At 38.0% G+C, this 27818-nt stretch overlaps 1 protein-coding gene across 1 annotated transcript in view; it reads right to left on the bottom strand.

Moving 5' to 3' along the window:
• The window catches only part of LOC106880354 (tubulin polyglutamylase TTLL7), a 34993-nt gene that overhangs the window by 601 nt on the left and 6574 nt on the right, over nucleotides 1–27818 (bottom strand). The window contains exons 2-11 of the mRNA XM_014930238.2: nucleotides 20840–21041; nucleotides 19956–20013; nucleotides 18963–19094; nucleotides 17375–17533; nucleotides 15664–15880; nucleotides 13002–13325; nucleotides 10998–11092; nucleotides 6712–6859; nucleotides 4105–4317; nucleotides 2536–2619 (exon numbers count right to left, since the gene is read on the bottom strand). Of these exons, the coding sequence (XP_014785724.1) occupies nucleotides 2536–2619; nucleotides 4105–4317; nucleotides 6712–6859; nucleotides 10998–11092; nucleotides 13002–13325; nucleotides 15664–15880; nucleotides 17375–17533; nucleotides 18963–19094; nucleotides 19956–20013; nucleotides 20840–20999 (1590 nt within the window). The 5' untranslated portion in view covers nucleotides 21000–21041. The remainder of the gene's footprint in view (nucleotides 1–2535; nucleotides 2620–4104; nucleotides 4318–6711; nucleotides 6860–10997; nucleotides 11093–13001; nucleotides 13326–15663; nucleotides 15881–17374; nucleotides 17534–18962; nucleotides 19095–19955; nucleotides 20014–20839; nucleotides 21042–27818) is intronic.

Raw genomic sequence — 27818 nt, 5'->3', positions numbered from 1 at the left:
TCATTGTTCTAACTGATGGAGTGCCAGATATACTTTCCAGATAAATAATGTCAGCCATCAGGTTGACTCAGAAAATGAAAAGGCATGCTGTAATCATTGCTTTAAAAGAGCAGCATAATGATACAAAGATAGCTCAGCTGTAGAAATGAGTTGCAACATCCCTGGTGCCAAGCTGTATCAGCCTTTGCCTTTCCCTTGGATAACATCGGTAGCATGGAGAGGGGAGGCTGGTATGCATGGGTGATTGCTGGTCTTCCATAAACAGCCTTGCCTGGACTTGTGCCTCAGAGGGTAACTTTCTAGCTGCAATCCCATGGTCATTCATGACCGAAGGGGGTCTTTACCCTTTATATATACACCAGAGAGGTGCAAAGCTGATGAATACCACCTATTAATCCCCTCCATTTTCTTATTGCTCTATAAATTAATGGTAAAATAACTCTTTACCCTCACCCATTTATTACACTTGGTAATGTAATTGTCATGCAATCTTGTGTAATAATAATTGGGTATTCTACCAGCAGTATATTGGATAGATATTATCCCTTAGTTGGTTGGATTCACAACCTCTAATATGTGACACTTATTCGGTAAAAATATGTGACATTTATTCGGTAGCCATGATAAAACTCCGAGTTTCAGATGCCGGGGTGGAAACCTATGCCAACATCTCTTCAGTTATCCGGCCATTGAAAATTCCTGTGAAAAATCACAGGAGAAAAGAGCATCTGCATATAACTTTTGGGGTGCATAAAATAGTACATAAAAGAGTATATAATCATATGTAGTTTTCATTATTCAGGCAGTGTTTGGTTGATGTCTTTCTGGTGGTTTTGGTATTACTTTTTGTTCAGTTTTGGTTGGTATTTTTGAACAAAGTATGCTTCCTTGACCTTACAAAAATATTCATTTTCTGTCCATAGTTTGAAGAAAGGGAATATTTTGAATTTTCTTTTCCCGCATTTATCAAAGTGTTCACTGCAAGCTGTGTTTCTAATGAAGGGGGTCATGGATTTGTTGTTTATGTACCCTTACTCTCTCAAATAGTCCAATGCCCATTTCACTAATGTAGTTTTCTTTGTTTTTGTATTTTTTTTAGTACTCTTTTACTCTTTTATTTGTTTCAGTCATTTGACAGCAGCCATGCTGGAGCACAGCCTTTAGTCGAGCTAATCGACCCCGAGACTTATTCTTTGTAAGCCTAGTACTTATTCTATCAGGCTCTTTTGCTGAACCGCTAAGTGACGGGGACATAAACACACCAGCATTGGTTGTCAAGCAATGCTAGGGGGACAAACACAGACACACAAACACACACACATATATATATATACATATATACGACAGGCTTCTTTCAGTTTCCATCTACCAAATCCACTCACAAGGCTTTGGTTGGCCAGAAGCTATAGTAGAAGACACTTGCCCAAGGTGCCACGCAGTGGGACTGAACCCAGAACCATGTGGTTGGTAAGCAAGTTACTTACCACACAGTCACTTTTTCTATTTAAGCAACCAGTAAAACATACATTTTTCAGTTTGAAAACGTCTATTTAAAGCTTGAAACTCATACCAGAGTCATTTGCTGTAAAACATTATTATTAAAATAAAAATTATCTCCAAATCTACTCATATTATGTATGTGTACTTTATTTTTTTCTACTAAGGCTACCATTTTATACATATATATGCTTTATTTTTTATCAAGGCTACCATTGGTTTCATGCCAGGCAATGTCTTAACGATTATTCAAGCCTATCACAAAGAAAAATTGATCTTTGTCTCCATTTTAGATTAAAATATGAAAAGTGATATTTAAACTACAAGAAATTTTGCAATTTCTACAGAAAAAATTTCAAAATTTCGTGTGTCCAGTCTATAGTCAAGATGATTATTTATGATGATTTATTTTAGTAGAAAATATGTAACAGAGAGTAAGGACCACAAATTGAACAGCATTGGTCATAGGTTTGCTGGATCAGAGCAGAACCTTTTGATGTTAAGTCTGCTCAATTAATGCTCACCTTTAATCATATATCTACTCAATTAATGCTATTTATTTAATACAGACCTATTAGCATAGCCCTATTCAATTGATGCTAACTTATGACTAAGGGTCACTTCAAATAATGTGGGCCTATGACCACATGCTCCTTAATGTTGGCCTTTGAACATTGGTCCATTCAATTAATGTAAACTTGTTATTGTAAATCTGTTCAATTAATGCGGACATTTGATCACAGGTCAGTTTTATTAATCCTAACCTTTAATCATAACTATTCAACTGATTCTGACATTTGGCCTTAAGTCTGTTCAACAGACACTGATCTTTAGTCATAAGTCTATTCGGCTAATCTTGACCTTTGGTCATAAACCTGTTTGACTAATACTGACTGCTGATAATAAGTCTGTTCAATTAATATTGACCTTTCACTTTAGGTCTACTCAATACTTTTCAGTTACTATTGTCTTTGAAACTGGGACCCATTTAAAAGACAGCTGTCTCAAACACCACCCAATACAAACAAGTTTACTTACACGACTCGGATAATTTGTTTCTTTAAAGGTTTTCTTCATTTCAGCAGCTTCACATTCTGCCAGCATATTCAGGATTTCATCTTCCTACGACCATGCCAAAAACAACAAATATAAAAATGATACCAGTGTGTGTTGACTTGTATGTTTGTTCATTCATTTATGGTTAATATTTTGACACAAAGGGATATATTTTCATAGCAAGTTAAAGAAACTCCCCTCTTAGTTTGACACCAAAACTAATTATCTCTAGTTGTCAATTGTTTATCTCCAGTTATGAACTGGATATCTCTAGGCCCAACTGGTCATTGCTAGTTACTATCTAATCGTCTCCAGTCTCCAGTCACCAACTGGATATCTCTAATCATCCACTTGTTATGACCAGTTATCAACTAGTTGTCTCCAGTCACCAACTACTTATCTCTAGTTATGAACTGGTTATCTCCAGTTATCAACTAATTATCCAGTTATCAATTAGTTATTTTTAGATCAACAGGTTATCTTGCGTATTGCGAAAGGTCTGGTTGGAGGCCCAACCTTCCAAATTCTTTTGCAGGGCTTAGAAAAACTGAAGGATCGCTGCAATAAGTGTGTGAATCTGAGAGGTGGGTATGTTGAATAAAATCATTAACTGATCCTCTTGTATTTTCTTTTACCCAAAGCCAGAAACTTTTTAACATTCCCTCATGTATACACACACACACACATGCCTATATAAGAGGGTGCTGAAAAGTTCCTGGCTTAAGAGTATCGTGAAAGGCTTGGTCGGAGGCACAACCTTCCAAGTTCTTTTACAGGGCTTAGAAAAACTGAAGGACCGCTGCAATAAGTGTGTGAATCTTAGAGGAGAATATATTGCATAAAATTATAATTAACTGATCCTTCTGTATTTTTTGTTACCCAAAGCCAGGAACTTTTCAGCACTCCTTCATACACACATATTTATATATACACACATATACGCGTGTGTGTGTGTGTGTGTATACATGAGGGAATGTTAAAAAGTTTTACTGTCAGTACTTAACATTGCAGTGCCAAATTTTGTCCATTTTCAAGAGAAGTCACCACTAGTTACTTTTGAAGTGTTCTTTGAACAGTCAGATGTCAGTTTACCTGAAACAAAACAAAAACAAACAATGCAGTAATAAATAAGAAGAGTTGCAATTAATGCATGCAAAATTTCACAGTTCTAGTATCACTCCTTCGTAGTGAGCCTATGAACTTCTAAGGCAACCCTAGTATTCTGTGTTAAACAAAAATAAGGACATGATGGTCACAGCTAATGCCAGAGGGGAATAAGTCTAACAAATTACACCAAGAACACCAACGACAGATGATTATAATGATTAATATAAAGATACTGCTCAAGGCAGTGAGTTGGCAGAATTGTTAGAATGTTGGGTGAAGTGCTTAGAGGCATTTTGTCCATCTTTATGCTCTGAGATTAAATTCCGCTGAGGTCAACTTGGCCTTTCATGATTACTGGGGTTGATGTAATCAACTTATCCCTTCCACTGAAATCACTGGCCTCGTACCAAAATTTTGAACCAATATAAGGATACAGTCTCTTACCTGCCAAAGGTAGCTGAAGTCGTAATGTTTTCCTTTTGTCATGGACGATTTGATGTCATTTTTAAACACAGAAAAGGCATATGCCATCCACGTTGAATACTTCTGTTGCTGTAGTTTGTCGTCGGAGGGAAATATCCGGAAAAAACCACCACAGTTTTCATTTTCATAGATTTCTTGGGAAGCATTGGTTTGTAATCGGTTCAATAAATTTTTCTAAGAAAGCAGAAAAGCAAAAGATTAAGAAAGCAAAAAATAAATGACAAGACAAATAAAAAGCATGGATGTGTGGTATCAGGTTCAGTCTCACCATATGGCACCTTAGGCAAATATCTTCTATTATATGAGTATATATACATACATACATACATACATACATATATACATACATACATACATATATATATATATATATATATATATATATATATATATATATATAAATATATATAAAAGGATAAAGAGAGCAATGGTAAGGTTGGAAATATATTTTATGGATAGAGTCTTACAGCTGTTTCTGGGAAGATCCAGTACTTCCCTTCATACTAAAACTCTCCGCCTATGGATATAATAATCGATTCCTTTACTATTTCTGTCTCCGATGAAGGGAAGTACTGGATTTTCCCAGAAACAGCTGTAAGACTCTATCCATAAAATATATTTCCAAATTTACCATTGCTCTCTTTATCCTTTTATATATTTATTTATGCACATGCTAATACACGACTTATAATCCCCAATCCTGTTCATACAACGACTGGGGCATAACTAGTCGGTATACAGCACTTACTCGGTATTACCTGTATCCTTTTGGGTTTGGTTAAATCCAATACCCTCCTCAACCTTGTATATATATATATATATATATATATATATATATATGTATGTATATATATATATATTACTGCAATATTAGCACCAAGCAGTGTTTAGACATAAGCAAAGTTTAGGTTAGTTAAAATATGCATGTGACATATTTCAACAGCTAAAAGAAAAATTTACTGCAGCCTAAACACTGCTTGGTGCTAATATGATGGTTTTTTTCCATGATCTGGCAGTCTACTGGTGCAAATCAGTTAGTATAGTTGTACTTTAGTTAAAGCTATAGGTTTCATAAGGTCTGTCCAGAGTTGCCTCTCTTAGGTATTTCCCATTGATAATGGCTAAGGAGCTAGAAACATTGATGTCTGGTAATCCTGATACTGATAGATGGCAACACTGGACAGGTGTTTTTGCACCTTTTTACCATAAGAAAAAATGTCCTCCATGGTAATTGCAGTGAATTTTCCTTTTAGCAGTTGAAATATGTGAAACATATTTTAACTAACCTAAACCTTGCATATATATATATATATATATATATATATATATATATACATACACACATGTGTGTGTGTATGTGTGTATGTATATGTACTTTCTCTTTTCCATGTACTATGGTTATCGTTTGCTCTCCAATCCTTTCCTCACAGCCCTACTCACTATATCCTTGCTATCTTGTTGTCTCCACTCCTTCTATATGCCTAGGTTTTACCAGTCACTGCATTCCCCACCCTCACACTCTTTGCATTCATGTGACGTTTCTACTCCGTACTCATGAACCTTTGGCAATACCCTACCATTTATATTCTGACTCCTGTTCCTTGAGGGTATACCCTGGCAATTCACCACCATCTATTTCTCTCTTGCTCTACTCGACCATCCCATTTATATCCTGATCCCCATTTTTTGTGAATTTGCCCTGGCACTTCACCACCATCTCTCTCTTGCACTCTCACTCTCTTCCTCTTGTTTTCTCCCACTGACTAGTTAACCATGTATCTCCTCTATAGCAACACACCTGTGTCGATCCTCATTCTTGATCACTCTCTCTCTCTCTCTCTCTGACTGGGTAACAATATATCTTCTCTATAGGAAGACACCCATTTCTGTCTCTCAGTCTCTCTGTCACACTCTAACCTTTCATCATGTGGCACAAGATCACCTCCTCTAGTACCCATTCCTCTCTCAAGGGATTTTTATCTTGCAAGTTACTTGATGACCCTGCCAGAGCTGGTGCCATGTAAAATGCATCCAGTCCACACTGTAAAGTGGTTGGTGTTTGGAAGAGCATCCAGCTGTAAAAACCATGCCAAAACTGACCTCACCTGTGTTGGTGCCACATAAAAAGCACTTAGTCTACTCTGTGTGGTGGTTGGTATTAGGAAGGGCATCCAGCCGTAAAAATCATGCCAAAACAGACACTGAAGCCTAGTACAGTCTTCTGTCTAGGCAGCTCTTGTCAAACCATCCTACCCATGGAAAGCAGATGTTAAAATGATGATGATCATGATGATATATACATATATATATTCAATGTATACATACATACATATATATATATACAACAGGCTTCTTTCAGTTTCTGTCTACCATATCCACTTACAAAGCTTTGGTTGGCCCGAGGCAATATGTGGTTGGGAAGCAAGCTTCTTACCACAGAGCCATGCCCGTGACTATAATATTTACACATAACTCTCTTTTACTCTGTGTATTTAGAAAGACCATATACCACTAGTACAGTCCCTTGTACTACTTTGAAGCTAAAAGACCAATATTCATAATACATACCAATTCCATTTTTCTCTTTGTTGCTACTAGTTTACTCTGACTAACTTTTCCATTTATATCAAACTTAGCGTTCCTTCCAACTTTACTAAACAGTCTTTTCTGTGCTTCTGCTTTCTGGGCGGCAAGGGTTCTCGTTTTGTCACTGATCCTGCAAACACAATAAATCACAAAGAAGCAAGTCTGACAAATATATATATATATATATATATATATATATATATATATATATATATATATATATATATATATATATATTTTATTATATGTATTTATTTTCTCTTAGTTAATAATTAACTCGGACAAAATAAATTGGTTAATAGATACCAGGGTAGCAAAAATCACAAAATGACTGTGGTGTAACTCCTGTTTATGAGGTAGAAACTCCTTGTTATTTTGGGTACTTGAGTAAATATATAAATTTAGTAAATGGAGTAAAACGCATATGTTAACTGAATACTTTTATTTCTAATCTTCTCTAACTACAGTTATCATATTCGGTTAAAATGTCTTACGGTTAAGCTGGTTCCCATGCATTTCCCTGAAGAGAAGATTACATTCTTATCAACATCACCTATTCCTATGGAAGGTATAATTTGTAATCTTCGAAACATATGTTGGAAATAAAAGTATTCAGTTAACATATGCGTTTTACTCCATTTACTAAATTTATATATATATATATATATATATACACACACATATATATATATATATATATATATATATATATGTGCATGTTTGTACATTGTATATATATGTTTAAGATAATTATTTATTCCTTTGTCATCTCATTTTTCTTATGTTTTTACATATATATGTGTGTGTGTAATGTATGATACAAACAAGAAGATATTTTTTTGAATGCAGAGTTGCCATTATAACAGCAGAAGTACTGGGTAAATTACCCTTACAAGGCAGAAAAATTTGTCAAAAACCAGCCAACCCTTATCCTGAAAAGGCTCTGGCCGAGTGCTTTGCCATTAAGCTAAACTGCCCACTGACAAATTCACTGCTGAATTTAGATGCTAGGTTGTTCTATAAAGTAAAATATTAGATGCCTAAATTCATCAGTGAATTTGTCAGTGAGCAGTTTAGCTTAATGGTAAAGCACACACCTGGAATCTTTGAGGGATATGGGTTTGACTCCCATGCCTGGTTGTTGATAAATTTTTCTACCTTGCAAGGGTAATTTATGCAGTATATATATATATATATATATATATACATGTATACACACACATGTATTTATATACGTGTGCATTTATATATATATGTCTTTATATTTATATATGTACATGTATTTACGTATAATGAGAGAGATAATAATGAAAGAAAGAAAATGGAGAATTATTGATGTATAAATAATTTATTTGTAATGATTTTACATGGTTGAAAGTTTTTTATAAAAACAATACAAATAAATTATAAAGCTCTAAAAGAAATTGCAGATGCCAAACACCTACATATATGTTTTGAGTCAAGCCCCTAGGTGATTCATAATTTTAAGTATTTGGGTAGAGTCATCTGCTAAGAATTGGTCATTATTTTCAACTATATGGGGAGAATCTCCTCATCAGGGCTTTATGAGCTTATACAACAAAGGTTAACATATTTCTTGAAAGGTTAATATATTTCTTGAAAGGATGCAGATGCATATGTTAACCTTTGTTGTATAAACTCATAAAGCCCTGATGAGATTCTGCTCCATATAGTTGAAAACAATGTCCAATTCTTAGCAGATGACCTTACCCCAAATGCTTAGAATTACAAATCACCTAGGGGCATGAATTGAAATATATATGTAGGTATTTGGCATCTGTCATTTCTTTTAGAGCTTCATAATTTATAATTTATTTGTATTATTTTTATAAAAAACTTTCATCCCCATAAAACCGTATAAATTATTTATACATCCATAATTCTCCATTTTCTTTTCTTTCATTATTAACAATATGTATTACTATAATAATCCCTAACATATCGTTGAGACTTTCTCCTTATATGATAGTGATTAACCTGTGGAATTTTTGGAATATTTAATCCCTAATGTGGACCTGACATCCTTGAATTGACTATATATATAGATATATATGTATACGTCTATATGTATGCGTATATATGTATACATACACACACACACACACACATGTATATATATATATATATATGTATATATATATATATATATATATACACACACACACACAGACATATATATATACATAAATAGATATGTATTTATATATATGTATATGAATTTATATGTTTATGTATTTATATACAGCGTGGCCATTGCCAGTACTGCCTAACTGGCCTTCGTGCCGGTGGCACGTAAAAGCACCCACTACACTCTCTGAGTGGTTGGCGTTAGGAAGGGCATCCAGCTGTAAAAACTCTGCCAAATCAGATTGGAGCCTGGTGTAGCCATCTGGTTTCACCAGTCCTCAGTTAAATTGTCCAACCCATGCTAGCATGGAAAGCGGACGTTAAACGACGATGATGATGTATATGTATTTATATATACGTATATATATATATATATATATATATATATATATTTATACTAGCAAACGCAAACATCCTTTGGATGGTTTCAGTTGTCTTGGTGGTATTTTTTCCACTAAATAATTGAACGACCGACAAGGTTAATGAAGAGCATGGCAATCTATGTTTCTCGTTAACCTAGTAACAGAAAATTAAATTGAAGGCTGGTTATTGTGGAGGTCATTGCACTTTAATGATTATAGAACATGTAAGTTTGCAAGTGATGCAAAGTACAGCTACTGAAGTGTTTTGGGTGTAGATTACGAATAATGATTACAAAATATAGTTGTTTTACATGAAAATGAAATTTCTTGTCAGAAAAAGCCACATAAATGGTGTAAGGAAATTGAAGGAAGATGTTGAAATTTCCCCTCTGCTATTCTTTCAGAGAGATAAGCTAAAAAAAGCTCTTTTATTCTGTCTTCCCACATAGCTTGCGCATAAACTAACAGCGAATGCCACATAAATTAAAATTGGTATGAAGCTTTCTGAAAGATATGTATAGCTTTCGCTAGTGGAAGCAAAACTCTTATTTAAAGATTGATTCTTTGGGACAAATCATATGTGATTGTTTAAAAAAGGTTAGAACAACAATGCTAAAACATATTTGAAACAATGGACAACAGTCGAAATATCATAATGGATAGGTAAATAAGCATCCTTAAAGTGGAACAACACATTGGTAGGTAAACAAAGGTATCAACAAATACAAGAAAGTGAAGGGAACAACACCTTTCAAGTAACTCAGAGTAGGTAAAGGTAAGCTTGCCAAAGATTAATGCAGTTTAAATATGGAGATTAAGATTGTTTAGTATTTGATATTCATCGCATACAGTGTTCCTAGTCAATTTAATAGTCTCTCCTTGCCTCCTTCTTTGTTGCATGACTCTGTTATCCTGCAGCTGTTCTACTGTCATCTCAGCCATTTCCTGTTGTCTCCTTGCCCTTGCTTCTTTCTGATGCCTTTTGACATCATCTCTTGACCATGATGATACCCGTCTCTTTCCACGTGGCATAATTGATCAGTGCTTATTTTTATATGTAATGTTGTATTAAGAAAATTAAATCAAAACAACAAAGAGATTACAAATGTCAAATGAATGAAATAGAATAAAATCTGAAATGATGAATCTATAAGTAATCTCCACGAAGAAGACATTTCTCTGTCAGTGTGAGTGTACGTCAAAAAGTTGACGTTTTATTTTCTTAGAGAGTTACAAAATGTAAAGATTTGTACTAGAAGTTGACTCATTTGATGTCAGAATAGGATTTACAGAAAAATAAGGGCTTAAATCTAATGAAAATTTAATAAAAATCTAATCATTAGTAAATGAAATTATGCTAAAAACAACCAAATTGAAAACCTTTTCCTCATATTGGCAATTCTGAAAACTTTTGTGTGCAAATTTTACATGAGTAGAAGCTTTTTTAACAATTTTTATCCTGAAAAATCACCTGTTACTTTTATTTTAAGGTGAGAGGAGAAAGTGAAAGATGTATGAATGTGTATATGAAATGGATACATCAATACATATGCGTACATCTTTTTTGCATGTACGTGTACATGTGAGAGAGAGAGAGAGAGAGATAGTGCCACTTACACATACATGCAAACACACACGTTTACTCACACACAAAAGTCCTGGGGTTGATCTGCTCAACTAAAAAGAATATCCTACAAGGCAGAGCCCCAGCATGGCCACAGTCAAATGACTCAAACAAGTGAAAAAAAAAATACTTACTTGATATGTAGAAGTGTTATTGTGTCTTCTAACAGTCTTGTCTTCACATCAAGATCAATGTTGTGGTCTGTGTTGAGACTTGGAGATCTGTTCACCTACAAAATGGCAAGACACTCATAAAAACTAGGAATCGGTTTGTTCTTATGTATGTATGTATATATATATAGATTGTATATATATATATGTATGTATGTACGTATGTATATATGTATGTATGTACGTATGTATGTATGTATGCACGTATGTATGTATGTATGTATGTATGTATGTATGTATGTATGTATAGGTGCAGTTGTAGCTGTGTAGTGACAAGCTTGCTTCCCAATCACATGGTTTGGGTTCAATCCTACTGCATGACACACTGGGTAAGTGTCTACTACTATAACCTTGGGCCAACCAAAACCTTGTGAGTGAATTTGGTAGTCAGAAATTGAAAGGAGCTTGTCGTGTATAAATATATGTATATATATATATATATATATATATATATCTGTGTGTGTCTCTTTCTCCCCCATCACTGCTTGACAATTGGTGTTGGTGTGTTTACAACCCCGTAAATTAGCAGTTCGGCAAAAGAGACCAATAGAATAAGTACCAGGCTTAAAAAAATAAGAACTGGGTTCAATTCATTCAACTAAAAATTCAAAGCGGTGCCCCAGCATGGCCTCAGTCTAATGACTGAAACAAGTAAAAAATAAAAGATAAAAGATATATATATATGTATATAATAATATAAATAATATATATATATATGCATATATACATACACGTATGTACATACCTACATATATGTATATATACATGCATATATGGGTACAGAACGTCAAAACAATGTGAATAAAATGAGAAACGAGAACATAAAAACAAAAACATGGAAAACAAAGCATTTCATCCAGCATGCTAGTGATTCAGACAGCTCACCACTTTAATAATAATAATAATAATGATGATGATGATGATGATGATGATGATGATGATGATGATGATTTCATTTATTTGCCAATGAGGGTGAAGGATGAGGGGGCACAATTCAAAAACAGAAATAAAGTGTTGGGGTTTACATATAAAATAATAAATGCATCTTTTTAAAGCCTAGCCAGGCTCATGGGCCCGGTTTCCCGGTTTCAATGGTGTATGTGTTCCCCAGCTGGATGGGACGCCAGTCCATTGTAGGATTACTCATTTTTGCCAGCTGAGTGGACTGGAGCAATGTGAAATGAAGTGATTTGCTCAAGAACACAACACGTCGCCCGTTCCAGGAATCGAAACCACAATCTCATGATCATGATGCTGACACCCCAACCACTAAGCCACGTGCATCCACGGGGTTTACATATAATGAAATGATAAAAAAGGAGAAATGCAGACTGCTAAAAGATGAAATTGTGAGAATGTTGGCAATGAAGAGAGTAACTGTTATCCCAGTAGTTGTAGGGGCACTCGGAGGGCTAACAACCAAGTTTGAGGAATATGTTGGAGAAACTGGAATTGACATCAGGGAAGAATTTGCACACACCCCTGCAATATGGATATGTAGCAAGTGATGCAGCAGAAGTTTGCCTGAAACTACCAAATGTTGAACAATGGTAATAATTATAACAAGAGCACTCAGAGAGCACAAACCTCCACCAAGGCAACACCAATGTCCTCTCAATGATTAGCCAGAGATGATTTTTAAAATGAGAATATCTGAAAAAAACTTGACTGTTCTCACAAATGAGAATACTAAAAATGAACCCAACTGCTCTCAAAAATTAAGTAAAAAAACAGGAAAAACAATCCAGAATCCTTGTCCGGTACCAGATTGATCCCAACATCTAATCAGTTTGTGCCAGTCATGAAGCCAAACATTCCTAAAAGTTTCATCTGAATCCATCCAGCAGTTCTTGAGATATCTTGTCTACAGTCTAACAAATAAACAAACAAACATGACTGAAAACAACACCTCTGTCTTCGCTAAGGCGGAGGTAATAATAGTAATGGTGAGGTTGAAATAATACATACTTCCAGTAACCATGGTTTCAGATTTGAGTCAACAAGTACATCAAAACCGAGAATCTCAAAGCAAACACTAGCACTGCCAGGCTGAGCGCCAGGCCGGCAGTTACGATACGCATGTAACAGGTGTGGTTCGGCCATGATCATTGTTTTTGCAATTAGGTCGTAGATCTGTTGCCACAACTGAGTAACATCATAGTCATTCTGGCGGAGGTACTGGTTCAGATACTTGAAAGATCGTTTGATGCCATATTTGGGAGATGTTGATTTCTCATAGGAGTTATTGCGCTTATTAATCGAGTAATTTGTTAGGTGCATAAACAAGTTCTCCTGAAAGAGAAAAACAATATATATATATATATATATATATATATATATAAGAATTTAAGGAATGGAGAAAACGCATGTTATAATTGCATACTTTATTCCTACATATGTTTCAAAGGATTACAACCTGTGTGATCCATAGGGATCTTTGATATTAAAATTGTAACCTTAATATCAAAGATCCCTATGGATCACACAGGTTGTAATCCTTTGAAACATATGTAGGAATAAAGTATGCAATTATAACATGCGTTTTCTCCATTCCTTAAATTCTTAAATATACTCAAATACCCAAAATTTCAAGGAGTTCCTGCCTTAAAAACAGGAACTAAACCACAGTTATTTTGTGTTCTTTTCTACATTGGTTTCTATTAACCCATTTATTCTATCAGAAAAATTTTTATTCATTAAGATAGAAGAAATACACATAATTATATATATATATATATATATATATATATATATATATATATATATATATATATATATATATTAGCTTAGTAAGATGCAGGTAAAAATCTTCTAAAATGCTATACAAAGCTTATCCACAGTTATTGGCTATCTAATGTCATCATGCAGTGGAAATGCTCCTGCTACAGGATATACATCAGGAATTCTAAAGCATCCACAGAGTTTATATAAATAAGACAAATGTTAAAAAAAGGAATTAAAAATATTCTTCATTAAAAATCTCTACAATTGTTTTGACACATTCTTACACTTGTAGTACATAGGTGAGATGTTGCACCATCATTATCTTACATCCAAGTTGTAAGATGCACCTCTTCAGGTGATTGGTTAAATAAGTTCTTTGTTAGATCCTTTTGCCATCTCACTCAGTGTGACACAGTACTCTGGGTATACATTATCACACCGAGAAAAATGGCAAGAGGATCTAACAAAGAATTTATTTAACCAATCGCCTGAAGAGGTGAATTTTACACCTTGGGTGTAAGATAATGATGGCATAACATCTCATCAATGTACTACAAGTGTAAGAATGTGTCAAAACAATTGTGCACCCCAGTTCAGCTGGGTCACCATTATTATCTCCCCTACTTTCAGCCTCTTTCTTCTGGTCATTTCATCATGCTAAACCATTAATTCCTACACATGTTTCTCCTCTCTCTGTTTTTTCATTCTCCCTCCATTTTTTCCCTCTCATCCCTTTCTGTCAAAGACTTTTCCATTTTTCCCAAGTCTCAAACTAATACACCTGCTTGTTGTTCCCTCAACTGTCTTTGTCTTTTGTTTGTTTTCTGTAAATTTGAACTATATATATATTTCATTATACACACACACATACAACTGAAACACCATTAAATTAAAATAGCAATCTATGTTTCATACTTTAGATATATATACACTGTTAAAAGGCATGATGTTGCAGTTTTTGTCTGAGAGAAAATCTCTTCATAGGCATACTGTGTTAGAAACGCAATATATATCAGAGAGAGATGAAAAACTATCCAGGTATTGATTCATGAGAACCTCAAATGTATTTCAGCCTCACTAGGCCCTGGCAGTGACATGTACTTGTAAGTCACTTGCCCAGATGAAATCTGTCCCTGTTAATTTATAGGAAACAATGAATAAAATGTTTACTGTCATTGCAAACAGTCACTGAGCTGAATAAAAATTTTGTGTATGCAATTTGAATAGCATTATATTAGACAGTGTCATGTGACAACTTGCTGGGGCTGCCTGCTGGAGCCTAGCAGCGGGTAAGACTACATGCCCTCCATTGGTCAGTTAAAGTTTAGACAGTGCCATGTGACAACTTGCTGGGGCTGCCTGCTGGAACCTAGCAGCAGGTATTTAAAGGGAAATTTGACAAGACAGTCAGTCAGCTGCTGACACTCGTTGACGCTGCATCGAAGAGGCCAGGGAACAGAAGAAAGAAAACATGCACTCAACACAAGAGCTGAAGATACTTCAAAAGGATGGGGAGGGCGCCACGTCAAAACGGTAGAAGAGTAGGGGCCGAAATCAGACATGGTTCCTCCTGATGATGTCTTGAGCTAACTGGATCTTATAAAGGAGCTGTTGTGGTAGCAGACCAGGAAACATGGTTGAAATTCCAAATATACTATATGTGCACACAAACCCTACCATAACTTTATATACTGGTGTCGGTTTGCTTATGTCTCCATAACCTAGCAGTTTGGTCTCTTTTGCCAAAGAGACCAACAAAATAAGTACTAGGTTCAAAAAACAGTACAGGGGTTGATCTGTTCAACTAAACCCTTCAAGGTGATGCCATGGCGTGACTGCAGTCGAGTGAGTGAAACAAACAAAATATAAAAGATAAAACTACTTTGAAGAAGAGAATCATTCTTACCAAATTGTCATCTGCTGGTGGGAGGTAATTCTCAGTACTTAGACGAACCAAACCTTCCTTGTAAACAAACACGCGCAAAGGGTCGCAAGTTGTGATCAAAACATACAGGCGCAGGTCAAATTTTACATTGTTGATGAGAAGTGGTTTGTGAATGTATTCCTGTACAATAGCATTCTCTCCAAAATGGATTTTCTCGATACTGTTACATAAATAAATACTGAAAAGAAATTAGGGGGCAGAAAGAAAAAAAAAGGAATTTTAAAAGCATGTTGTTTATGTCTATGTCCCTTCACACAATCTCTCCTTGACAAATCTCTCCCCACAACTCTTCTTCCAAACATCTTCCCGATACTTTACCTATAATCACCACCCAATGCATTCCATTCTATCCCCTTTTCTATCCCTCTGCCGCTACTCTCCTGTCACACTCTTGTAAACTTACCGACCCACTCACCCTGTCTTATCCCCTCTCCTACTTCTATTCAACTCCCTATAACTTCAGGGTATACCCTGATACTACCAGCTTCTCTCACTTACCTCTCTCTAATCCTCTCTTCTCTCTTTTTTTCAACTGGGGTAGCTGGGTAGCTACGTATCTCCTTTATGGCAAGACAACTGTTTCTGTTCCTTTATTATAGGTGCAGGCAGGGGTGGTGTGGTGCGAAGCTTACCTCCTAACCACATGGTTCCAGGTTTAGTCCCACTGCATGACATTTTGGGCAAGTGTCTGCTACTAAAGTCGTGGGCCAACCAAAAGCCTTGCAAATGGATTTTGTAGACAGAAACTGAAAGAAGCCAGTCGTATGTGTGTGTGTGCGTGTGTGTGTGTCTTTACGTTTATGTTTGTCCCCCACCACTGCTCGATAACTGGTGTTGGTGTGTTTACATCCCCGTAACTTAGCAGTAAGGCAAAAGAAACCGAGAGAATAAGTACCAGGCTTTACAAAAAGTAATGAGTATTGGGGTCGATTCGTCTGACTAAAAGTTCTTCACAGCGGTGCTCCAGAAGGGCCGCAGTCTAATGACTGGAACAAGTTAAAGATAACAGATAAGCAACATTCTTTACTGCCCACAAGGGGCTAAACATAGAGGGCACAAACAAGGATAGGCAAAGGGATTAAGTTGATTACATTGACCCCAGTGCGTAACTGGTACTTAATTTATCAACCCCAAAAGGATGAAAGGCAAAGTCGACCTCGGCAGAATTTGAACTCAAAACATAACGGTAGATGAAATACCACGAATCATTTCACCTGGCGTGCTAACGATTCTGCCAGCTCACCACCTTGAGAGTAGCAGAAATATTGCCGGCATGGCTGTGTGGCAAAAACTTGGCTCCCCAACTATATGATTCTGGGTTCAAACCCACAGTGTGCCACCTTGGGCGAGTGTCTTATACTCTAGCCTTGGGCTCACCAAAACCTTGAGCGGATTTGGTAGACAGAAACTGTAAGAAGCCCATCATATATGATTATGTGTGTGTGTCTGTCTTTGTCCACCCAACACCGCTTGACAACTAATGTTGGTGTATTTACATTTCTGTAACTTAGTGGTTTGGCAAAAGAGACTGATAGAATAAGTCGCAAGCTTAAAAAATAAGTACTGGGGTTGATTCATTTGACTAAAATTGTACAATGCAGAGCCCCAGCATGGCCACAGTCTAATGAGTGAAACAAGTAAAAGATGAAAAAAATGAAAAAGTCCGACTAACCCATGTCCTTGAGATCCATTAAAAGGTTTGGCAATGTAAATTTGGGTCTCTTGCTTCATCTCATGGCACCGAGGTCTCTGGGAAAGTTCAGATAATTCAGATGGCATTACCCATGTTCTGGGGTGGAAGCTAAATGCATCCCGATACATTTTCTGCATCCTGCAAAAGAAAGAAAAAAGGACTTGAGATACTGAATGCCATAAAAAAAAAAAAGGTTAGGGAGTGGCTGTGTGGTAAGTAGCTTGCTTACCAATCACATGGTTCTGGGTTCAGTCCCACTGCGTGGCACCTTGGGCAAGTGTCTTCTACTATAGCCTCGGGCCGACCAAATCCTTGTGAGTGGATTTGGTAGATGGAAACTGAAAGAAGCCCGTCGTATATATGTATGTGTGTGTGTGTGTGTGTGTATATGTTTGTGTGTCTGTGTTTGTCCCCCCAACATCGCTTGACAACTGATGCTGGTGTGTTTACGTCCCCGTAACTTAGCGGTTCGGCAAAAGAGACCGATAGAATAAGTACTAGGCTTCCAAAGAATAAGTCCTGGGGGTCGAATTGCTCGACTAAAGGCGGTGCTCCAGCATGGCCACAGTCAAATGACTGAAACAAGTAAAAGAGTAAAAGAGTAAAGAGAGAGAGAGTTACCTTCCTGAGTCACACCAACTCATAAGGGTCGGTTTCCCCTTTTTCCATGGTGGATAAATTCCCCACCTGGATGGGACGGTCCATCACCGGATTACTGATTTTTGCTAGCAGAGTGGACTGGAGTAATGTGAAGTGAAGTGCTTTGCTCAAGAACACAATGTGTTTGCCTGGTGCAGAAACTGAAACCACAATCTTACTATCATAGTAACCCTAACCACTAAGCCATGCACCTCCACATACTGATGCCATCCATGGAAGAAGAGCTAACAACAAAACAGGTTTTCTAGAACTGCTAGAAATAACAACCAAATCTCCATGATATCACACTTTGCTGTCTTAGAGTAAAAAAAAAGAAAAGAAAAAGAAAAAGGAAGGACACACTGGGTAATGTAGTTCTGAATATGCAGATAGTTGAGATGGCCATGGCTGGAGTAGCTTTGATCATAAGTCTATTTGATGGGAACTACCTTGGGGGCTAAACACTACCACCACTACCACCACCACCATCATTACTACCACAACCACCACCTTCACCACTACCACAACTACCACCACCATCACATTTGCTATCTTATCACTACCACCACAACCACCACCACCATTACCCTCATTACCGCCACAACCATCAACTTCACCAGCATTATCACCATCACCACTACTACTACTACTACTACCACCAACAACTATCATCACTACCATGACACACTCCAATTACCACCACCACCACCACCACCACCACCACCACCACTAACGTCTCCTCACCCCCCACCCCTATCTCAAGACCACCGTCTTACCACCACCACCACCACCACACCACCACCCCTCCCCCACCGTCTCACGACGACGACCACGACCACGACCACAACCACGACAACCACCACCACCAATACCAATACCAATAGATGTGTCCAAGCACAGCAATAGAATGCATAGGGAGGTGACTTACTTGACAAAGTTGCGTGCCAGGTAATCCTTCCTGGTTATTTTTATCATTCCTGGGAAATGGTTGATTCTTTGGTAGTTCTGTAAGTCTGAAACTTTCTCATTGGACACATAGGCATCACTCCATATAAGGTAACTTGGTAAAAAAGAAAAAAAAAAAGAAAAGAAGCGAACATTATTGTGATACCATCACACAACTGCTATTGGGTGTGTTCTGTAGGTGGTTCAGTTGATATGCAAGAAATAGCAACCAAACCACACCCTAATATCTTTTTAAAAAATGAAAGCAAGAACATTGGATAACCTCTCCTCCTCCTACTAGTACTACTCCACCTACTGCTCCTCCTACTACTAGTACTACTCCACCTACTGCTCCTCCTACTACTAGTACTACTCCTCCTACTACTAGTACTACTCCACCTACTGCTCCTCCTCCTCCTCCACCTACTACTACTACTACTCCACCTACTGCTGCTGCTTCCCCTCCTCCTCCACCTACTACTACTACTCTACCTACTGCTACTACTACTACTACTACTCCACCTACTGCTGCTGCTGCCCCTCCTCCTCCACCTACTACTACTACTCTACCTACTGCTACTCCACCTCCTACTACTATTTCACTTGCTGCTGCTCCTCCTCCTCCACCTACTACTACTACTACTGTTACTCCACCTCCTACTACTACCCCACCTCCTCCTCCTCCTACTACTATTTCACCTACTGCTGCTTCTCCTCCTCCACCTACTCCTACTCCACCTACTGTTACTCCACATCCTACTACTACTACTCCTCCTCCTACTACTACTACTACTCCTACTCCACTTACTACTACTCCACCCCCTACTACTACTCTACCTACTGCTGCTGCTCTTCCTTCTCCTCATACTACTACTACTATCCTCACCACCACCACCAATACACCTTCTCTGTCAACAGTACCTCAATTACCTTCCTGCACTCAAGCAGAAAGGATGTGAGAAAAAGTTTGTCTTACCTGGTGAAATCTTCGTCCTCAGTGATGGAGAAGTTCAGGTTATCCAAAACTTTCTTCACTAGAAAGAAACAAAACATAATTATAAAATTATCGATCTGTATGCATACTTAAAGCATGTGGGTTCAGTCCCATAGCGTGTTACCTTGGGCAAGTGTCTTCTACTATTGTCCTTGGCTGACCAAAGCTTTGAGAGTGAATTTGGTAGACAGAAACTGAAAGAAGCTTGTTGTTTATGTAAATATGTGTGTGGGTGAGATGGGTCTTGTCTGTTTGGCTGCCACTTTTCAATTTCTTCAATTTTTGTTCCAATTGATTTCATATTTTGGTGTATTGGAGTAGTTGTGTATGGCAGTCATTGACATGAAATTCATTTTCACCATAAATGAATAAATATAAAAAAAAGAGTTAATAGCTTTTGAAACTTGCAAATTTTGGGTAATTTTAGCCATTCAAAAGCTGCAGACATATTGGTGCCTGTTTCCATAGTAACAAGCCAAGCTGTTACCAAGCTGCTTACGCACATGGTCGTAAACACACTAGCATCGGTTGTCAAGCGATGCTGGGGGGACAAACACAGACACACAAACATATACACACACATACACACATATATATATACACATATACGACAGGCTTCTTTCAGTTTCCGTCTACCAAATCCACTCACGAAGCTTTGGTCGGCCCGAGGCTATAGTAGAAGACACTGAACCCAGAACCATGTGGCTGGTAAGCAAGCTACTTACCACATAGCCACTCCTACGCAGAAATAAGAAGCAGAAGAGAGGGAGAGAGAGAGAGAGAGAGAGAGAGAGAGAGAGAGAGAGAGAGAGAGAGAAATTACGTGGGGTTGGGGTGGAATGCAAGAGAAACCACACAGTACTCACCTAATTTAAAACGTGTTCCAGAAATATTTGCTGACACAGCTCGTTTGTTCTGCTTTTCTCTCTCTTTGTAATTCTCGGCAGTTACACCATTCATCACAATATCAAAGCACTCATTACCTGTAGCTTTTTCAATGGACATGGTCATGTAGACAGGCATCATTGACAGTGTTACTGGGGCTAGCCATATATATACAATGACGACCTGTAAACGTAATGTCATTAACGAATTAGAGATTATAGATGCACTGGTGTGGCTGTATGGTTGTTATGTGGTTTATTTTCTGGACTACGTGGTTGTTCTGAAATCAGTCTCACTGTGTGGAACCTTGAGAAAGTGTCTTCTAGCATAGTTCTTGACTGCCTAATATCTGGTAAGTGGGTCTGGTTGATGGAAATTGTATATATATATATATATATATATATATATATATACTTCTAATATAAGGATAAGATTTTATCAGTAGCTAGCATATGAAAAATACCTTTTAAGGTGAAAATTATAAATACAATTATTAATAAGGACAAAAAAAAAAAGTTTTCTTTGCCAATATGCTGAAAAACAGACGCTAAATCGCCTAACCACATTGTCTATTTTTCAGCATATTGGCACAGAGAATTTTTTTTCTTTTTGCCCTTATATATATATATATATATATATATTTATATATATATATCATCATCATCATCATCGTTTAACGTCCGCTTCCCATGCTAGCATGGGTTGGACGATTTGACTGAGGACTGGTGAACCGGATGGCTGCACCAGGCTCCAATCTGATCTGGCAGAGTTTCTACAGCTGGATGCCCTTCCTAAAGCCAACCACTCTGAGAGTGTAGTGGGTGCTTTTATGTGCCACTAGCACGGAAGCCAGACAGCTGCTCTGGCAATGATCACGCTCAGACGGAGCTGTTAGTGTTCCACTGGCACAGGTGCCGGTCATCGAATATGGTTCATTGAATATGGTTCAATTACAATTTCGATTTCACTTGCCCCAACAGGTCTTCGCAAGCAGAGTTTAGTGTCCAATGAAGGAAAGGTTGGCATGGATGCCAGTCGTCAAATTTGGTTCGGTCTCGATTTCAATTCACTTGCCTCAACAGGTCTTCACAAGCAGAGTTTAGTGTCCAATAAAGTAAAGATACGAATATATATATATATATATATATATATATATATATATATATATATATATATGTATATATATATATGTATATGTATATATAGATATGATAGCATGATCTTCAAATGTTGGGCGTCATGGGGGCGGTGACAAGTGACCTTTTGTGATATGCTGTGCTTGAGAAGATTCATCAAGCCAAGTGAACTTGTAGTCGTGGCATGTAACTGGCATGTGAAATCATAGTTGGCGTTAGGAAGGGCATCCAGCTGCAGAAACCATGCCAAATCAGACTGGAACCTGATGCAGCCCTCCAGCTTACCAGTTCCAGTCAAGCTGCCCAACCCATGCCAGCATGGAAAGTGGACATTAAATGATGATGATGATGATGATGATGTATGTATGTATACTCTTTTACTTGTTTCAGTCATTTGACTGCGGCCATACTGGAGCACCACCTTTATAGTCGAGCAAATTGACCCCAAAGCTTATTCTTTGTAAGCCTAGTACTTATTCTATTGATCACTTTTGCTGAACTGCTAAGTTACAGGGCGTAAACCCACCAGCATCAGTTGTCAAGCGATACTAGGGGGACAAACAGATACACAAACATATACACACACATACATATACATATATATACATATATATACATATACGACAGTCTTCTTCCAGTTTCCTTCTACCAAATCCACTCACAAGGTTTTGGTCGGCCCGAGGCTATAGTAGAAGACACTTGCCCAAGGTGCCATGCAGTGAGACTGAACCCGGGACCATGTGGTTGGTAAGCAAGCTACTTACCACACAGCCACTCCTGTATAATATGTATATTATACAGTCACAAACACACAACTATACATAAATATATATATGTAAATATGTGTGTGTGTGTGTGTGTATGTGTGTGTATCTTTGTGTGTTTGTGACTGTGTTTGCCTCCCCCTACCATTGCTTGGTTTGTTTACATCCCCATAACCTAACAGTTCGGCAAAAGAGACCGGTAGAATAAGTACCAGGTTTACAAAGAATAAGTTTAGGGGTTAATTTTTTTCGACTAAAGGGTAGTTCTCCAGCATGGCTTCAGTCAAATGACTGAAACAAGTAAAAGAGTATATAAAACTTTGGGCCCACCTAAACCTTGTGCGTGAGTTTGATGGGGCCCTGAGCAATAGTAAGAGAAACTTGCCAAGGAGCCATGCAATGAGACTGAACCTGAAACCATGTGGTTGGGAAATGAGTTTCTTACCACAAAGCTACACCTGACCCCCACTCCCTGTACAAAGACATATCGTTTATATTCTTCATAACATATAGTGTAGGCTAATGAATCTATAGAGATGTTCTGTTGTACAATAGTGAAACAAAGCAGTCAATACATTAATGATGATGATGAACCTTTTAGATATAGGCATAAAGCCTGGAATTTGGGGAGAGTGGGCTAGCCGATTATATCAATCCTAATGATTTTAGGCGCATTCCTACACATGTGTCCCCTCCTCATCGACTTTGTTTCCTCACAACTTCCAGAAAAATGGATATTTTTAAATGAAACTTTCTATAAATATAATCGGAATCTACACCATCTGAAGCGTATTTGTAGAAAATTTCATTAAAAAATATCAATTGTTTGGAAGTAATGAGGAAAGTTTTTTTTTGGGGGGGGGGGGCACATATGTATAGAAATGCTTGCTTTTATATGTTTATCATATGTAATCATAAACACAATGTATATAAAGTATATTAATAACAAACATGTGATATGTTGGCAACGGAGGCTTTAGATTGGTTAAATTTGCATAACTTTAGATGCTTGTAACTTCTTTAATATTAGTTTCTCGGAAGGCGGCGAGCTGGCAGAATCATTAGCACGCCGGACAAAATGTTTAGCGGCATTTCGTCCGTCCTTATGTCCTGAGTTCAAATTACTCCAACGTCAACTTTACCTTTCATCCTTTTGAGGTCAATAAATTGTGTGTTGGCACTCCGTCGCTTACGACGCCGAGGTTTCCAGTTGATCCGATCGACGGAACAGCTTGCTCGTGAAATTAACGTGCAAGTGGCTGAGCACTCCACAGACACGTGTACCCTTAACGTAGTTCTCGGGGATATTCAGCGTGACACAGTGTGACAAGGCTGACCCTTTGAATTACAGGCACAACAGAAACAGGAAGTAAGAGTGAGAGAAAGTTGTGGTGAAAGAGTACAGCAGGGTTCGCCACCATCCCCTGCCGGAACCTCGTGGAGCTTTAGGTGTTTTCGCTGAATAAATACTCACAACGCCCGGTCTGGGAATCGAAACCGCGATCCTATGACTGCGAGTCCGCTGCCCTAACCACTGGGCCATTGCGCCTCCACGGTCAATAAATTAATACCAGTGAAACACTGGAGGTCGATGTAATCGACTGGTCCCCTCCTCCAAAATGTCAGGCCTTGTGCCTTTAGTAGAAAGGATTGTTACTTTCTTGGGAGGGGGGAAGTGTATGTAGTTTTCGTCATCAGCTACATCAAGACTACATTTCTTCAAAAAATTATCTGGGAAGACTAGAAATACTTCAAGCGATTGGAAGAAATTTCCCAAGATTCCAGGGCTTTAAACTAATCTTTAACGAACATTCATTTTCCTGTGACAACACGTACAATTGAATATGAACAACGTTATTATCAAAATCAAACTGATCTTCTAGGAAAAACAAAACAGAACATAATAATGTATCGATTTTACACAATCAAAATAGGTGTATTATTTTTACAGCCAACAACAGTAATGTTCAAAGACTACGTTTACGAAAAATAAACAAAAAATGCGATTATTTAGGAGAGAAAAATTTCAGGTTGATACCATGTTTGTGCCATGCTCGGCACAAGTTAAAAAAAGCACAGCATCAATAATAGATAGCGTTACTCAATCAAGATTGACCCAGGGTTACACAACGACAACAACATTGCTACTGTATCATACAGGTTGTTAATTGAAACTTCGAGTGACTGATCTGTCTGGTGAGATTAAACAGACGTATCTCATTAATTACAAAAACATTATCACCGGTTGTCGTTAAAATTCTCCCTTCATGTCGACATGTACATAATCTGGCGAGTGTTTTTGTTAGCGTTGTGCCAAGAAAAGTTCAAAAGGAAATAGATCCTGTACATGGTCATACTCGTCGCTGAAAATCATGTAAAAACAAATCGCCGAAAACAATCGCAGTAATGAAAACATAGGAATCCAAAATTTCAAGATTGCAGGTCCGGATTCGGTCCGGAATGTTTTTAATTTACTCACGGAGTCAGCCTGATTCCAAAATGTTATATGTTGGGCTACGGCCTCTAGGAGTAAAGTTGAAAAAGTGTGACACACTGGCATTCACATTCATTATCTTATATTTAATTTTGTGGAAACTGTATTTCATTTTAAAATGTATTATATAAATATGTGTGTGTATGTATATGTATATATGCACACGCACGCACGCACGCACGCGCACGCGCACACACACACACGCACGCACGCACGCACGCACGCGCACGCGCACACTCACTCACTCACTCACTCACTCACTCACTCACTCACTCACTCACTCACTCACTCACTCACTCACTCACTCACTCACTCACTCACTCACTCACTCACTCACTCACTCACTCACTCACTCACTCACTCACTCACTCACTCACTCACTCACTCACTCACTCACTCACTCACTCACTCACTCACTCACTCACTCACTCACTCACTCACTCACTCACTCACTCACTCACTCACTCACTCACTCACTCACTCACTCACTCACTCACTCACTCACTCACTCACTCACTCACTCACTCACTCACTCACTCACTCACTCACTCACTCACTCACTCACTCACTCACTCACTCACTCACTCACTCACTCACTCACTCACTCACTCACTCACTCACTCACTCACTCACTCACTCACTCACTCACTCACTCACTCACTCACTCACTCACTCACTCACTCACTCACTCACTCACTCACTCACTCACTCACTCACTCACTCACTCACTCACTCACTCACTCACTCACTCACTCACTCACTCACTCACTCACTCACTCACTCACTCACTCACTCACTCACTCACTCACTCACTCACTCACTCACTCACTCACTCACTCACTCACTCACTCACTCACTCACTCACTCACTCACTCACTCACTCACTCACTCACTCACTCACTCACTCACTCACTCACTCACTCACTCACTCACTCACTCACTCACTCACTCACTCACTCACTCACTCACTCACTCACTCACTCACTCACTCACTCACTCACTCACTCACTCACTCACTCACTCACTCACTCACTCACTCACTCACTCACTCACTCACTCACTCACTCACTCACTCACTCACTCACTCACTCACTCACTCACTCACTCACTCACTCACTCACTCACTCACTCACTCACTCACTCACTCACTCACTCACTCACTCACTCACTCACTCACTCACTCACTCACTCACTCACTCACTCACTCACTCACTCACTCACTCACTCACTCACTCACTCACTCACTCACTCACTCACTCACTCACTCACTCACTCACTCACTCACTCACTCACTCACTCACTCACTCACTCACTCACTCACTCACTCACTCACTCACTCACTCACTCACTCACTCACTCACTCACTCACTCACTCACTCACTCACTCACTCACTCACTCACTCACTCACTCACTCACTCACTCACTCACTCACTCACTCACTCACTCACTCACTCACTCACTCACTCACTCACATATAGCAAAAAATAAAGCAAAAATAGTGTTCAGTAATTGGTTCAGTATGCTGGCCACAGGAATTTCTGTCCAGAAAAGTTCTGTCCAGAGATAAACAAACAACAAGAGAAAACAACTTATCTCACGAAAAGCAATTTTAATAATTTCCATCCACGTCATACGTAACACACACAGCCGTAAAAAAATACCCACACATATTACTGGTACCCCTAATTGGACAATTTAGTGAAGGGGTGCCAAAACTCATGAGTCACGAAAAATCTAAGTTACTGACAATAAAATCGTGTATGTGTTTGTGTGTGTACATACACACACATACATACATACGTATGTCATTGTTCAGTTTTATTTCAAGATTTTTTGCCAATAGAGAAAGAGCCGGTTTCCAGCCTACATTCAAAGTTCCTTCATTGAAATTTCAACATTAGGGTACTTATGTATGTATGTATGTATGTACATGTGCAGATTTGTATGTTTTGCTCTACGTGTGTATTCTCAAGCATGTAGTTGCACATCTAGACATGTTCGTATATATTTAAATGATAAACTTCTAGAAAATTTTATAAATTTTTACAATTCCAGTGATAGATTGGATCTGTAGTCTTCGAATTAGCTTTCACGTTTCTAGATTTCAGAAGCCTAATTTCTCAAGATTGGTATTTAGGCAGTGTGTTACATATCCCAGGGCTCCAATGTATGTTTCTTCAATTTTTTAATTATTATAAATCTTCAACTGAGGAGGGAGCCGGTTTCCAACAAAGATACAAGGTTCCATCTTTGGGATGTAGTTAACACAGACAAATTCACATTCGGAACTTGAGAAAAGTCTTGCATATTTTTACTCTTCCACTCACTTGTAATGTACGAATTAGCCGGTCGATTTCTCTTTCTGAAAATCCCAGTTTATCCAGATTCTCCTTTAAGCATGTATGTATGTATGTATATGGGTGTGTAGAAATGCACTGGCCGTGTGGTTTGAAGTTTATTTCCCAACCACATGGTTCTGGGTTCAGTCTTACTGTGTGGCACATTGGGCTAGTGTCTTCCACTATAGTCACGGGCCAACAAAAGCCTTGTGAATGGATTTGATGG

This window comes from Octopus bimaculoides, chromosome 23 (genome assembly GCF_046866305.1).
Source record: "Octopus bimaculoides isolate indiv1 chromosome 23, ASM4686630v1, whole genome shotgun sequence".
NCBI lineage: Eukaryota > Metazoa > Mollusca > Cephalopoda > Octopoda > Octopodidae > Octopus > Octopus bimaculoides.
This window is presented reverse-complemented; position numbering and strand designations above follow the sequence as displayed.